This window comes from Bemisia tabaci, chromosome 4 (assembly GCF_918797505.1).
Source record: "Bemisia tabaci chromosome 4, PGI_BMITA_v3".
Taxonomy (NCBI): Eukaryota; Metazoa; Arthropoda; class Insecta; order Hemiptera; family Aleyrodidae; genus Bemisia; species Bemisia tabaci.
This window is the reverse complement of record NC_092796.1, coordinates 39,833,476-39,848,412: the sequence shown is the minus strand read 5'-3', so window position 1 is coordinate 39,848,412 and position 14,937 is coordinate 39,833,476. Positions and strand designations below refer to the sequence as shown.

At 39.4% G+C, this 14,937-nt stretch overlaps 1 protein-coding gene and 1 long non-coding RNA gene across 3 annotated transcripts; one reads left to right on the top strand and one right to left on the bottom strand.

The window, feature by feature from the left end:
- Window positions 1–5,120: 5,120 nt before the first annotated feature.
- On the bottom strand, window positions 5,121–14,539 carry LOC109031501 (lysosomal acid phosphatase). 2 transcript variants are annotated; one of them, XM_019043047.2, is made up of 7 exons: window positions 14,338–14,539; window positions 13,479–13,577; window positions 11,298–11,537; window positions 7,874–8,053; window positions 7,116–7,239; window positions 6,055–6,275; window positions 5,121–5,864 (listed from the first exon to the last, which is right to left on the bottom strand). In XM_019043047.2, the coding sequence occupies exons 1-7, from the start codon at window positions 14,509–14,511 to the stop codon at window positions 5,694–5,696; spliced, it is 1,209 nt and encodes a 402-aa protein (XP_018898592.2). In that variant the 5' UTR covers window positions 14,512–14,539; the 3' UTR covers window positions 5,121–5,693. The 2 variants fall into 2 exon arrangements, with proteins under 2 accessions (XP_018898592.2, XP_072155939.1); XM_072299838.1 differs by lacking the exon at window positions 11,298–11,537.
- On the top strand, window positions 13,228–14,765 carry LOC109031503 (uncharacterized). Its single transcript, XR_002008811.2, has 2 exons — window positions 13,228–13,538; window positions 14,273–14,765. It is a non-coding gene; the product is annotated as an uncharacterized lncRNA (long non-coding RNA).
- Window positions 14,766–14,937: the final 172 nt, after the last annotated feature.

The following is a 14,937-nucleotide window of genomic DNA, read 5'->3' as shown; positions in this document are numbered from 1 at the left end:
ATCACGATAAGATCGAGGATAATCGCTCAGATGTTGATGGTCCTGACAATTTTATCGCCGATAAAATCGCAACATATACCGATTTTTCCGTTAGAAATGCTACTTGGGGATATTTTTGCAAACGAAAGCTGAAGGACTGTCCTTAAATTACGCAACGAGATTTTTCTAATTTTTTGACACCACTCCACGCCTATCTTGTATAGGGCCTTGTCTCCACGAGACATTTTCATGGGATTTGTGCCAAGTTCGAATCGCAGTAATGAAACTTCTGGGATTATTTCCAGTTAGGTACCGTCTTCATGGGACGGGACTCATTACGGACCTGCGACAAGTTTGCGTGGGAAGATAAGTTAGTAAAAATCGAGTATTTAACCGAGATTAAAATAAAAATTGAACACAATCGATATCTAATTAGACACATTATTTAAACGAAACAAACACAAACAGTGGGTAACCAACAAAATTTCGTATATTTCGCTTTCACCTCTTCTTTCTCTCTCAGTTGGTTCTAGGGGTACAAGGAATCATACTTTATTTATACAAGGTAATTTCTCCTACGATTTTAAATAGATTAAAACGCGTAATATCCAAAATCTAAGCTCAGATTCGGATTTCTCGTGAAAAACTGAAGCGATTTCATGCATCATATGTAAGAGTAGCGTGACGGAAAGAGGTTTAATGACGTAAAAAAACACTAATGTGTGATCAATTTTCAAGGACAATTCTGTAATTTCTCCTACGATTTTAAATAGATTAAAACGCGTAATATCGAAAATCTAAGCTCAGATTCGGATTCCTCGTGAAAAATTGATGAGATTTCATGTATCATATGTTAGAATAACACGAAGGAAAAAGGTTCAACGACGCGTATAGATTCTGTCGTACTGCCCCTTTGAACTACGCCGCCGCCGGCGCTTAGCATTCGGTTTCGTCGGGAGGAATTCCTCACGATAAATTCTTATTCTTCCTCCTCCGCTGACCCACTGAGCACTACCCATGTTGCCACGTTGGATTCATATGCTCGAAATCAGTATGTCTACGTTACGTCTCTTTCCTTCACGCTATGCTCGGGTATGATACATAATATCGTATCGATTTTTTACGAGGAATCCGAATCTGAACTTCGATTTTGTGTATCACGCGTTTTAAGTAAAATTTTTCAACTTCAAAAATCCGAAATGACTGAAAAGGCTTAAAATGCCATCTCGGCTCCTGTTTAATGGATTCTCCTGAAATTCGGTGTCAGGGTATGATACATGAAATCGCATCGATTTTTCACGAGGAATCTGAATCTGAGCTTTGATTTTGAGAATCACGAGTTTTGAATCAAAATCTTTCAAAATTCAAAAAATTCAAAATTCGAAAATCCGAAATGACTAATGTGGCTTAAAACGCTATCTCGGCTCCTGTTCGATGCATCTTTCTGAAATTCGGTGTCAGGAGGTATTTTTCGACGGGAAACTCGAATTTTTAGTCAATTTTTTTAAAATTCTCATTTCCAAGATGGCGGACGTGGCCTAATATGCTATCTCACTTTCTGTTCGTTCGAGTTCGATGAAACTCGGTATCACGGGGTACAGGGGCGGACTGGCAATCGTAAAGTCAGGAGGCGGCCTAGATTTGGGGGCCCCTCTCTGGTGGGTTTGGGGGGCCTACCCCGGAAAAATTTGAAAATTTTACTCTTTAAAAACGCAATTTTAAGCATTTTTGGAGTCATATTCAAGAGTATTTGTACTTAAAAATAATCTATTCTCAGGATTCTTCAGGGGCCCCTATCACTTCCGGGGCCCTAGGAGCCCACTGGATTGCAACTTGACAGAAAAGCGATTAGTTACTGAATTGACCCAAAATAATTTTCCTCTTTTTCCTAAGTAGTTCCTCACAACTACTTTTCAAGTTGACTTTCAATAATTTCTGATTTTGTGATTTGAAATCAGGAGGCTCCTCCTATCAAACAGCTCCATTTGTCATAAATACAATACAGTCCTTATAGAGATCCAGTAGCTATAAGCATTTCTCGATAAGAAAAGAAGATCTTGGTAGTACAGTTGACCCGACTTTGAGCTTGAGCTTTCAATTTTTCGATTCTTAGCGTTTTTCTTGTCATAGTTTATTATGTTCAATTTTTTATCTAAGATTTTTTCATATTCACTCGTCCACGCGCCAACACTGTTGCCGATGACCCAAAAATCAGAGATATTAAAGCTGCTTGGTCCTCGACTACTACGAAAAGGCAACATCGATGCTGTCTTACTTTTCTATTGCTGCGTTTGAGTCTCCAGAAGTATGCCCATCAATTGAGTGGAATTTGCTCCAGTCCTACTTGATTTTTTAAAAGGAGACCAAGATAACATCATTCCTTGAAGTTTTCACAGAATTTTCTTCGCATACAGAGTAGAAAAATCACAGCAGTTTTCAAGAATTGCCGTTGAGTAGTTTTCTATTTAAAAAATGAAGTATATGATATGACGTCGCACACCGAGAGACGTTGTTGGGAACTTACACCGTCGAAATGCTATCGTTTGATCGGATGTAGCCTAAATCAGCCCAACATGCATTTCTCGCTGCATTATTTTTGCTCATGTTGTATTTTTTTAAGCTGGCAGTCAAGAATACACATACCCTTGGAGAGTCAATGGGGAAAAAAGTCATGGAGGACCGAGCAAATAAGTCGGAGAATAAGAGCAAAATGACCTGCAAAAGACTGGACAATTGCGTTAACGGCAACGGAGAATAATGACGTTAATTTCGCATCACGGACCCGTAGTTTTGGGCGTTTTTCTCACCCGAATTCAAAATATCCTGGTCCATGGTATATCCATGGTCAAAGTACAAAAATTCGTTTCTCCATTGCAACGTTTCAAATGAGTCGCCGATTATACCTATTCACTTTCAAAATAAAATATGAGCGGATCCTTGCAAGGTCGTAATCGTAGTTACGCATTTTTCTTCTTCAACCATCAAAATATTTCTTGTCAGCTTGTCTTATATGTCGCCTCAAAAGTTGAGGAACTGTCCCGAAGATGGTCAGAGGAAATATAATGAAGTTAAGAAATTCAAATTTGTAATTCTTTGTACTCTGTACCACCATGCTAACGGAGAAAGTCGTTCATTAATTTAAATGTTGCCATGTGCATGTATTTAATGCTCCCAATTTCTCCGGCCAATTAGAGGTGAATATTCATTTTCGGGAAAATAAGATCGAATCAACTTAAAAATGCGATTAATGTAGTTCTCCTCGAAATTCTCACGGACAGTTCTTTTAAATGCAACTTGCAAGTGGAGAACTCTCTGAAAATTTCAAAGAAAATATTCACAAGTTTTCTAGAAAATTCACGTTATATCAAAGGAAATTTGGAACAGTTAAAATGTTGATACACTATCAGGGCCGGATTTACCTACATGCCGCCTGTATTTTGCCGCCCCTTCTCATTCGTTTTGAAACATCATATTTTTAACAACCCTCAAGCAAACGTCCCGGAGGGGGAGGGGTGAACACATTTTGTGCGAAAGCCCCGTCAACACTACTGGCAAGAGTTCACGGAACTTGGCGCGAAAGTGAAGTTCCGTAAACCTATCTCTGTGTAGACAAAGCCTCCCATTTATAAGAAATGAACGAACAAATTATGAAAGAACAAAAATAAATGTGATTTAATAATTTTAACTTCCGCCGCCACGCCGCGCGCTGACCCCACTGTGTTTGGCGCAATACGTGAAGTATTCTACTGTCTCGTAGGCGCTATGCGTTTCACGCCGCCGATCGCTGGGCTGAGCGCATTGTGTTTGACGCAATGCGAGAAGTATTCATGCAGTCTTGTAGGCGCTATGCGTTTCACGCCGACCGCTGCTGATCGCTCTGTGTTTGACGCAATACGTGTAGTATTTATGCAGTCTTGTAGGCGCTAATGCTGCGTGTTACATGCCGACCGCCGCGCAGAGGGCTTCTCTTTTTCATATCAAGTCCTCGTCGTCATTGCTCTCTACTCTGCGCCGCGCCAAGCCAAATTGCTGGTTTGGTTCCTCTCTTAACTCTCCTAATTAAAGGTGCTGTCTCTTGTATCACCGAAAGACGACAAAATTAGAAATTACTATACTCTTAGGAAATGAGAGACTTTGTCGCCTTCTCTCGTTTGAAATTTTTTTCTGAATCCGATTTTTTTTAAACCTGCAATTAAAAAAATTGCAAACTTTGCTGCCCCTAAATTTTCCGCCATGGGCCGCAGCCCATGTGGCCACCCCCGAAATCCGGCCCTGTACACTATAGTGTTTTTGTTTGAAGCGCTGCAAATTTCAGTCTCTATCATGCGTTTTGATCAGGACGGGTCGAAGCATGGTAGGTGATATGAAATGAATGCAGCTTAAACCCGATGAGTAAAACTTACTTAATTTCTTCAAAAATCGTCAACAATTATGATCCAATGGGGGTGCAATCACGAGAATTGATACCCTTTCACATTTTAATTGGAAAACGCAACCACCATAATTTCTCGTTTTCGCGATGTTTCCCTCCTGGTGCTTGAGGACCACTTTTTGAAAGTTGCAAGCATCAAGCATTAAAGAGGGCTAAATACCTTCAAAAAATAAATTAAAAGCGGAAATTTAGCAAGACCGCATTCAGCTACCTCCTTTTTTTTCTCTATTCTCATATTGGATTGCTCACGTAGATCTTAAAGCACCACCAGAAATTAGACAAATGGAAGCAAACACAATGTGGAAACAGAGAGCCAGGGAAAGGACGCACGTTGATGACGGCGCAGAGATACAACTATTCGTGCTTGATGGATGACCGCGTTGCATCTGTAAAATTGAAGGCGCGACGGCGTGAGCCGTGAACTCGCAAAGTCGCAAGGCTCCGCCTAATGAGATGTCGCTCAAATTTGGGATAAGTGTCCAAAGAGGATGTTGACTTTCGATTTTTTTTTTCTTTATTTTCAATTCGACGTCTGTTTTTTTCGGGTTTATTCGTACTTAGACCCATATTTATGAAGTTCGAATGAGCCGGTCCCACAACTCCCCCAGGAGAGACAATTGGGTCAATCTGACTCCGCTTGGGCATGTGAGGGTTCATTGCAAGTTGGAAAATGTTAAAATGATGAATGTGACATCGACAATAATAAACATTTTTTGGATTGTAGATATTTATTTGTTCTTACACGTACGAATGTCGTACACTGGGGAAAAAAAAACACATTAGATCTCGAGTCCAGACTCTTAAAAAGATCGACAAGAAAAAATACTCTTGAATTCTTGATTCAATCAGATTTAAGCTTAAATCAAGAACCAAGCTTCTTAATTTGAGCGGATTTCCTTTTGATTTAAGCTTAAATCTGATTGAATTAAGTGTCCTTTTTCTTGTCAATGTTTTCAAGAGTCTGGACTCTAGATCCAATGTCTTTTTTTTTCCAGTGTATGCGCTCGTATGAATTTCAATGGTGTACTTAATTGTTTTTCTTTATTTCCATATTCGCTTTATTGCTTCCTCAATTAATTGCCACTTGCGATTTTTTTTCTTTGTTAATTTTTGAAAAAAGATTTGGAATTTTTAAGCACATATTATTGCATTAATAAATCGAATTAAGAAAGCGATGGAAAACACACTGCTATAGGCGCTAGCGTGGTATATGACGTTATTCCTCCGCGAGAATAAACGGCCTGAATTTTCACTCACTGCAGTCATATCCCCTCGTCCTTTTTCACGGAATTTTGCACTCCTTGTCGTAGTCAGAGAAAGCTTTCGGCTCCAAAGCCGAAGAAAATGTATCCAAATCGCACATCCCGTCCTGATGAGCCATTGGATCCCCTTCGCAGCCCTTGATGTGCAGCACAGTCATGTCTCTGTCAAGCATGCCGCGCTTATATAAAATCTGGAAAGAAAAATTAGGACGTATTTAACCATTAATTATCGAATATAATTCAGCACTTAATTTCTGAAATAGAACACCAATCAGGTGTTTTCACATAAACTACGGGAGAAGCGATAGCACCCCCCCCCCCCCTCCCATTTTTCCCCAAATGATAAGAAATCAAGGAAAACGAGAAGATACAAGCACTCACTTTTACTCGGTATTTACTGGTGCTGGTTTCGTGTAGTTCAAATATTAAAGCCGATCCGTAAATGGGTTTCTCCAACCCTAAGTCCTCGGAAATATCAATTGCTTGCCAGAGACGTCCTAATGTCGTATCGTGGGCTGAGAATATGTTCATGCGTCTTTCAAATTTTTCCGACGCATTAATTTTCTTCCACATGCTGTCTAGAATGTCGTTTATCAAGATGCCTGTAAAGCGGAAAATGAAGATTCATGCAAAAAGTATGTTTCATAATATTTAAAAAATGTGAGTATTGAGGGGAAAAAACAACAACAATCAAAATGCAAGTATATACTTGAATATCTGGTAGTCTTAATGGAGCATTTCGTCAATTTTTTTGGCAAAAAGTGGAATATTTTCCTTGAGCTCAGTAAATAGCAGATTCTGCCTGCCTGGTATTTTCAATTTCAAGATTCGGCTGAAAGAGAATGACCACCAGCTTTCACTGAGAGCGGATGCGCCATTTTGAATTCCGCGCGCTTTTAATAATGAGACATCCCCTATCGCCTTGCGCGATAAATATGACGCTAAAATTATGCTGGAGGTCCACGAAAAATATATATTCATATTTAATTATAATGATCTTAAGACTCATATGACGATTTTAAAAAGAAAGTCATCGGTACACCTAAAAAAACTCCGGCTTCGGGAGCCGTAATTACGGGCTATATAGAACTATCGTGCGTTTTGGATGAGGAGACCGTAAGTCCCGGCCCGCATGAAGGAGTCAGAACATCGGCCTCTGAGCCGGGAGCTCTTTTTGCTACAGGTTTAGAGGCCGTTGCTCCGGCTCCTGAACCGGGGACTTACGGTCTCTTCACCGGCAACGCACGGTAGTGCTATACGACCCATAATTACGGCTCCTGGAGCCGGAGTTTTTTTTTCAGTGTATAGGGAGATGTTGTGAAAAAATAGTTAAAGAGACGGCTGCAAGAATGTGATCAACTGTTCATGCAGGTGGATCTGGAAAAGCGAATGTTGTATCGAATTTATTGGTAATAATTTAATAGTTCAATATAATATCAAACCAGATCGAAGTTTTCTTAGCAAGGGTGTATCGTAGAGTTGGAAGTAATTGATCGCTGCCAATTCTTGAAGTTTCTTAGGGTAAATCTCCCGAGCCCATTCTGGCACTTTGAAACCGCGCTGCTCCTGAAACCATAAATTTTAAATATAAATAATCGACGACGAGGAAAAACTAAACCATATATGTCGGTCTGCGACGCGATTTTGCAAATATCCTGTCACATTTTATTTTTTTTAATAAGGCCTGATCATCGTTTTTGCATCCAGTTCTGTTCGGTTTTTCGTAGTTCTATCATCAGTATCGTCCGAAAATTTTGCGCAAAAATATCAAGCCGTATCCTCTTAAAATAATAAAATGCGGCCGGAAATTTCCAACCATGCTCTGATGGTTTCATTATCGATATTATCGGATATTTTTATACATGCAATTTCTAGAATATATTCTTCAACAATCAAAATGTGCAAAGGCTCTCAAACTTGTCGAGAAATTTAAGAGCCACCTTTCCAAGAGCCTTCCTGCTTACCATGCAACTATTCGGGCTTTGGTGTTGTGCGCAGTGCTGCATGAATTATTGAAGGCGCGCTGAGATTTATCCATCTCAGTTCTGGATGGATTCAGCATGAATAACTCTCTCTGTGATTCACGGTTCACTCGTTTACAGTGCCGATAAACACTTGCTTATATAGGCTCCGGCGACTAGAAAGGAATTGAAAGCATGACTGGAGGAAAATTAAGGAAATAGCAAATCAGAATACAAACCGAAATCAGAAGATTATCGTGAATATCGTCAATATTTTGGATGGTTTCCACCTGGAGCCCCGTGCTCTTTGAAATATAAGTTAGGAGATCTTTATTTTCATCCAATTTTTTCTGTATCGCGTCATTGACAATTTCTTGCTCTTTAGACATTAATGGACACGGCTTGAGCACTCGAATAATCTGGAAAGAAGAAGAAGAGACCGCTATTGATAGAAAAATCACTTCACGCCATCCACATATGAGCAGATGGTGTAATTGTGAATGGTACCTACCTAGTTTTACGTTATGAGCATTTTTCTCGACAAACTGAAAACCCCATGCAATTTCATCGAATTACCGCTAAGTATTCCTACAGATTCAGTTTTCTAAGTTCATTAATTGAAATCAAACCGCGAAAGAGCAACACTTTCACTATGTAGTGCGTATAATAACGGCGTCAAACCATAGTCTTCAGAGGTCTGTGGAAACACTGAGGCAATGTTTTCGCTAAACTACTTACAAGATATATTGATACTTCGAGGTACAATTTCACGACGCTGATTCTCTAAAAGGACGACAAATGAGCTTCTTCAGTCAGTTCTTAACTCTTGCATTTCTGGAAAGTAAATACTTAGAGAGGCCACTCAGTTCACAAGAATTTTCTCGACTTTTCTTTAAACAACTTATTAACCCACAAAAAGCGAGTCTAACGGTTACGCGTATCGGACGCTCGCATTTGGACGTATTTCTGCCGAACGGAATTATGTACATTATGACGTGAGCCTCGTTACGCATGCATTCTTATGGGTCTCAGAGCTCATGTCTTGATGCACATCGTTCCGTTTGATAGAAACTCGTCCATTTAAACTCGCATCACCGAGAAAACCAAGATGACGTCCATAATTATCTCTCTCGTTGCGGCTAAATCTCGCCCGATTCATTTGACTGCATTTCGCAATAAAGAACCACAATTTCTGACCCTATTTAGAAACAACGGAAATGTCTTATCGTTCCCTGCGCAGATAAGTGTTTTTACGATAAGCCAAAATCGCAGTTCCTAATTGCACAATGTATCCCATTATGGACCGTGCAGGCGTTACCAATGCAGGGCTTTCACAGGACTTCATTTTGCATACCTATTTATGGTCAACATGCGAAACCACGTACCTCTCTTAGCTATTTGAATAAGGTTTCTAAAAATTCTACACCGGAAAAGTTTTACCACAAAGCTTCTAGTCACTGGAGACGTTAGCGCGTGCAATCATTGCAAATATCAATTCTGCAAATCATATCAAATATCAATTCTGCAAATCATTGCCAGTTACTTTCTTGCAAATTATACTACTTGGCAACGCTGGAACGCTACTCACCAGAATCCCGAGCCAGCGGTTGACATGATCACCATGATTGCGCATTCAACACAGACATCCCTTAGGAGTAGCTGCAGCCAGGTTTGTAATTAAGAACGCCAGAACGCCTGCAATTATTTGGTAGCACACGACACCTTGAACAGAACTAATGGACCGCAAACGTGCAGAAAAGCCGATCGCGTTGTTTCGTGTAATCGTTAGGCACAGCACCGTCTTTTTTTTTCTTTTTTGTCGTCATTTTAAGGGGAGTTTTTAGATGGCCGGGTGCTACCTCCACTAGATGACCGTCGCCATTGAAAACGCATGAAGCGCCTTCAATTTTTTACGCTTGCGATGATGGAAATATGTCGAGTCATGGAATTGCATATCGAAATATAGAGTAATCCGTGTATTTAACCAAACTGACGTAATGATAAAATAGAGGCTGGTTATTGCAGACGATACTTATCTGATTTTATTTAGATTTTCTTTCATTCTCAATTAATATTCTATTCACTCTCATTGCAAATTTCTCATTTCATTCATTTCGATAGCCAAAGTGTGAAACCACGTAATTTCTCTGCAATGTCTCAAAATCCCCGCTCCTATTTTATTTTTTTGAAGAGAAGCAAGGTAATTTCATAGCTTGAAATTTACAGACAAAATTCTACTAACAGAAAAGAAAAATCAATGAAGTTTTCGAAAGAATAACGTTGACTAGTTTGGCCATCGATATTCACATCCGAATAAAGCGACACGTGAACGAGATCTTGGCCGCAACATGCGGGATGATTTTGGACGCCGTCTTTCTCGCCGATGCGCATTTATATGGGAACTCAGAATAGGCTAATTTGAACCCGTTTTTGGTGGAAAAATATTATATTAAAAAAAAAAAAAAATAGATAAGATGGAAAAATTTGCATAAACTGATGTGTCCTTTCTACTTCTCAATAATAGGTACAAGAATCAAAAATTACTGAACAAGCTTACTGATAATGTTTTGCAATACTCAAAATAGAATCGATATCTTAGTCGAATAAATAAATGAGTGGGGGAAAATGAAGCACATGCTCAAAATTTAAGAGAATTATCTCCATAATTAAAAAAAATTAGCGTGGACAGACGCGTGATAATAGGTGCCCAAGTACTTCAAGAGTCCACTTGCATGCAGTTCAATGGTGCACGTAGGTACTCACAGAGTTCTTTACACGCAAAGGGCCCGCCATTGCCCCCGTGACAGACATAATACTTACCTTCTCATTGTCGAACTTATATAGGAGTGTGTAAGTAAGCAAATGCAAAGCAAGCAAGTACGAAGCAAATGTTGGGTGAATTTTTGTGAGAGACGATTGAAACAAAATCAAGGAGGTCAATTTCATTGTTCTCTACTTATTCATAAATTGATTGCGAAGGAACTCCACTTTATCACGGGTTTTTCATTTTTATTTTTTGGGAGAACTACCTTCGAATATTTAACTGAGTTTAGCTAGACGCTAGACATCATGAACATTTTTGGTCATGATTCCTGGGACGTTGCCAATTTTTCTTTTTTACCACAGTCGGGAGAGAATCGGAATCCGGGAGGGAGTCTGGGAGGGAATCGGGACCCGAGAGGGAATCCGGGAGGTAATCAGGCGATTCTCGATCCGTTTAATCCTTTAATGTCTTCTTTGTCTATCAATTTCAGTGATCAGCCCGCTTCATTGGCTAGCTGCCTCGATGTTGTCATTTGCGAGGCCAATTCTTTTTTACATACTTTTCAGGACGTTCCGGAATGGAGAAGAATATTTAATGGATGTTCGGACTATACTCGGAATGGACGTTCTATTGAGTGAAGTCTTTTCGATTTAATTCGTTAATATTTAGTCTTAGTATTTATTTTTCTCTACCCCTGTCGTCACCCTCTCACTGGGTGTCCCCTTCGTTGGCGACAGGGGGTTTTAAATGAGAAGAGGGAGTGTTAACTCCCAAATGGATTGTTGGAGGGCCGAGGTTTGTGGCGATTAGGCGTCGCAAAACGCCAGAGAGCGCTATAAAAGCGACTCATATGTATGTATGTATTTATTTTTCTTAAATCTTGGCACCTACATACTTACGTCATCGGCATCGTCAGGCGCAGTTTGAACTGGAATCGGTTGCCAAGGTAGATCTTTATTCCAAATTTGAGTTCCGACAGGGGGATAGAGCCCCGCTAAGACGAGCTCAGCACTCATCAAACATCGATCAATTCTACTCGATCGCATCAATATCTCATGGGCCTTGTATCGAGATGACAGGAATCCTCCGTATCGTTCCCGCAAAAACTGGCCCAAGTCGTATGTGGTTACTTTCCCTTCCTGAAAGACAATTCGATGGAATACAGGAACGGGACAAATCGCCCTGGTAAAAATTGGCAGTAGAATGTGTGTTCTAAAATACTATAGACCTAAAGCCGGCTGTAAGATTTCCAATAGCTTCTGTAGCCGGCTGTACAATTTCTTATAGCCTTTCATAGCCGATGGCGATTAAGCAACAGCCGCCAGACGATAAAGTTTATGCTAAACGTTACTAATTACGGATACTAGGACTTAGTTGGTTTTTGGACTACCGCTCTCTTTTTGTGCCGTAGTATCTTGATTAATTTTGCGAGGAAAGCTCCGTACTTTTGAAGGATGCCTGTCATTCTTAATATGTTGGAGCACCTACTGTGCAATACCTCTGGTGTGAAATAGTTTCTTCAGACGCCGTGCACGCTGCGGCGCGGCGCGGCGGGCGAGCAGTCAACACGAAACGCGCATTGGCGCCTACAAACCTAACAGGGATACTTCACGCATTGCGCAATGCGTGAAGTATCCCTGTTAGGTTTGTAGGCGCCAGTGCGCCGCCGCTCCGCTTTGTGTTAGGCTCTAATATTTAATCTCGTGGAGTCAGCGTTGTTCAACTCATGACTTTTATTCTCATTTTAATTGATGAAAACAAATATGTAGTAAAGGAAAATATAATGTGCGTTTTGTAAATATTATAGTGATTCCGTAAAAACTTAAGGATTTACAAAGCACACGAATTTCTACACGATTTCTTATAGCCTTTTATAGCCGATGGCGAAAAAGCAACAGCCAGGCGATAAAGTGTAAAGCCCGGCGACAGGAAACTATAGCCCGGCTGTTTAATTTTTTATATCGCTTCGTGTAGCTCGGTCGTATGATTTTTTCCACTTTCTACAGCCAGCTATATGATTTTCTATCGCCTTCTTCAGTCGGCTTTAAGTACTCCTATGGTATTTTGAAACGCAGCTCCTATCGCCAATTTTTACCAGGGAATGTGGCGCTTGGTTCCATTGATCCTGTCGCTCCACCCTCGCCAAGTCGCGATGGCACTGAATAAGAACTTAAAAGGCTCCAGAGATTAATTGACAGTTAAATTTTAAGAGGGATAAATTGCGAATTAAGAATAACACGGATGAAGTTTGCTATCATCAAACATAATTAATAATTTAAATGATGGCTTGAAAGTTTCTCTCAGAGTTCCGAAGATAGTTAAGAGCGTTTAGCATACAGAGCTAGAAATCAATATTTTTGAACCAAACTCGGTTTTATTTTTCATCGTACTTAATGGTTGAGTTTCCACTTCAAGGGGCCTTTTATCTGATAACACAACAAATGCATGTGTCTCTCGACTCTAGTCGTTCTACTGATGATGCCCACGATAGCCTGATGCACTGTTGCTACACGTGTATTCGCATTTCGATGGGTAAACTCCGAGAAACACATTGCTCAAAATGCGACGTCAATAAAATTTCTCTCGGAATTCATTTTTCCAGAGAGAAAACAATTCTCTATGTTTCTTGAATTTTTTTCGAGGTTTCTATGTCTCTGTCGCGATTAATCCGTATAAATTTCAATCCACAATTCGTTAGTTTTCCTTTAAAAGAAGCAAAATATGAACAAATATTTAAGAAGTCTGTATTGGTTCTTAGAGTTTAAGCCATCTATTTGCCTTCCAACCAGACACAGGCTTACATCTTTCCACTTCAATTATTAGGTACGCCACGACAACTATAATTAACAGCCGCGTTGGGTAGTTGGGTTATCTGGTCCAACTTCAAATGTGTGAGCCATAAGCCCTCAAGCCGCGTATAAATACCTACCCTGTTGTGTGTGCTTTGTAAAGTCTTACAATATTTTCGTTACCTCTCCATATTGCGTTTCCTCATGTTTAAATTATATTTGGTGTCTGCCAGCTTAGCTAAATTTCATGAAGCGCTAAATGATTTGAATAAACTACAAAAAAAGAATTACTTGTAGCAACTGCTCTGGTCCATCTGCCCAAAACGCAGCATCCTTGTACGGATCCAACGGGTAAGTTAATATTGGAGCTCTTTCTCCGTGTCTGTGAAGCTGTGGCATATTAGAATCAAAATTAGGGGTTAGAAAAATTTGTTTGATGATGTGTCATTTTGTAAAGAAGTGGAGTGCGGAAGAAAAGTATGCTCGTCCCATCATGATCCATTATATTGTTTCACTTAAAACTACGTTTCCGTGCTAAGAAGTCCTAATTTTCCATTCGGGTTCGAAATTAATGTTAGGAAACAAAATGATCTCTCGTGCAGCAATGCAAAGTGAGATTCTATAGTTTGCGAGAGGCACATCAGAGGCTTATAATTTTGAATTGATCTGAGTCACAGATTTTTTTTTTTTTTTTTTTTTTTTTTTTTTTTTTTTTTAAATAGAATACAAAGAGGGCCCGATAAATTAATTATAATTTGGTAAGTCGTTCTCCCAACTGCATGAAAATCTGAAAATACTGAAATTTTATGAGACTTTTTTAAAATTAGATTGGTTTTTATAATATTGAGTTCGGAAATCATTTCATGGATGCAGACCTCGATGATGAAGTTACTCTTAAAAAATTCATCTCAAAGTTCGAGAGAAACAGAAAAAAGGCATTCGATACCATTTTAGGTTTAAAGTTTCGCATGAGAGAAGGAAAAACAGTCATCATTAGCTTCATTCTTTGATACTTGAACTTGTGTTTTGTGAAATATTATGTCTACCTAAAGGCAAACCCCTTATTCACATTTTTCTTTTGGCAGCAGATAAAATCAACAAAACTGGGATGGTAATCAAACTTGGAAGGTATGGAAATGAGTATACTTACGATGCTCACAAATCGCACGGAGGACTCCACACGTGGACTGCTATTCATCAGTAAAAATCCAACGCAGGCAGTCGCAACGAAGAATATTAACAGGAGGATCACAGTTAAAAACGCACCCTTTTGATGTGATTTACAAGACCTTAAAACCGATGACTTATTTCCTTTGCTACCCATTTTTACAAATTTAGACTTACTGTTTTCGAGCTAATGCCTAAAAAAATGTGCTGTAAATGTTGGTGGCAATGAGCAATACGTAAAAAATTAATCACTGTAGAGGAAAAAAGATATCAGTTAAGCCAAAAGTTTCACTGTCTTCCACCCTCACGTTTTTCTCTGACATCCAACCTCACGGATGAGTTAAATTATCTATCGATATTTTTTTAAAAAATGAAAAAAAAAAATATAATCTTTATTTTTTTGTGCGTCGAGCGATGCTTATTATTATGCGATTAAAAAGAAAAAAATGGGCACAGGGTAAGTGAAGAAATAACTAGGTATAACTTTGTAGTTGACATAAAGCTACACCGCCTCTAGGGTGGTGAATAACAAAACTTTGATAGAGAAAGTACACCAATGTAATCTTAAAAAAACAATCGAATA

Coding starts and splice junctions, on each gene's coding strand:
- LOC109031501 (XM_019043047.2), bottom strand. CDS start 14,511: ATGGGTAGCAAAGGAAATAAGTCATCGGTTTTAAGGTCTTGTAAATCA. Junction 13,578..14,337: donor CCGTGCGATTTGTGAGCATC/GTAAGTATACTC, acceptor AATATGCCACAG/CTTCACAGACACGGAGAAAG. Junction 5,865..6,054: donor CCAGTAAATACCGAGTAAAA/GTGAGTGCTTGT, acceptor TTTTCTTTCCAG/ATTTTATATAAGCGCGGCAT.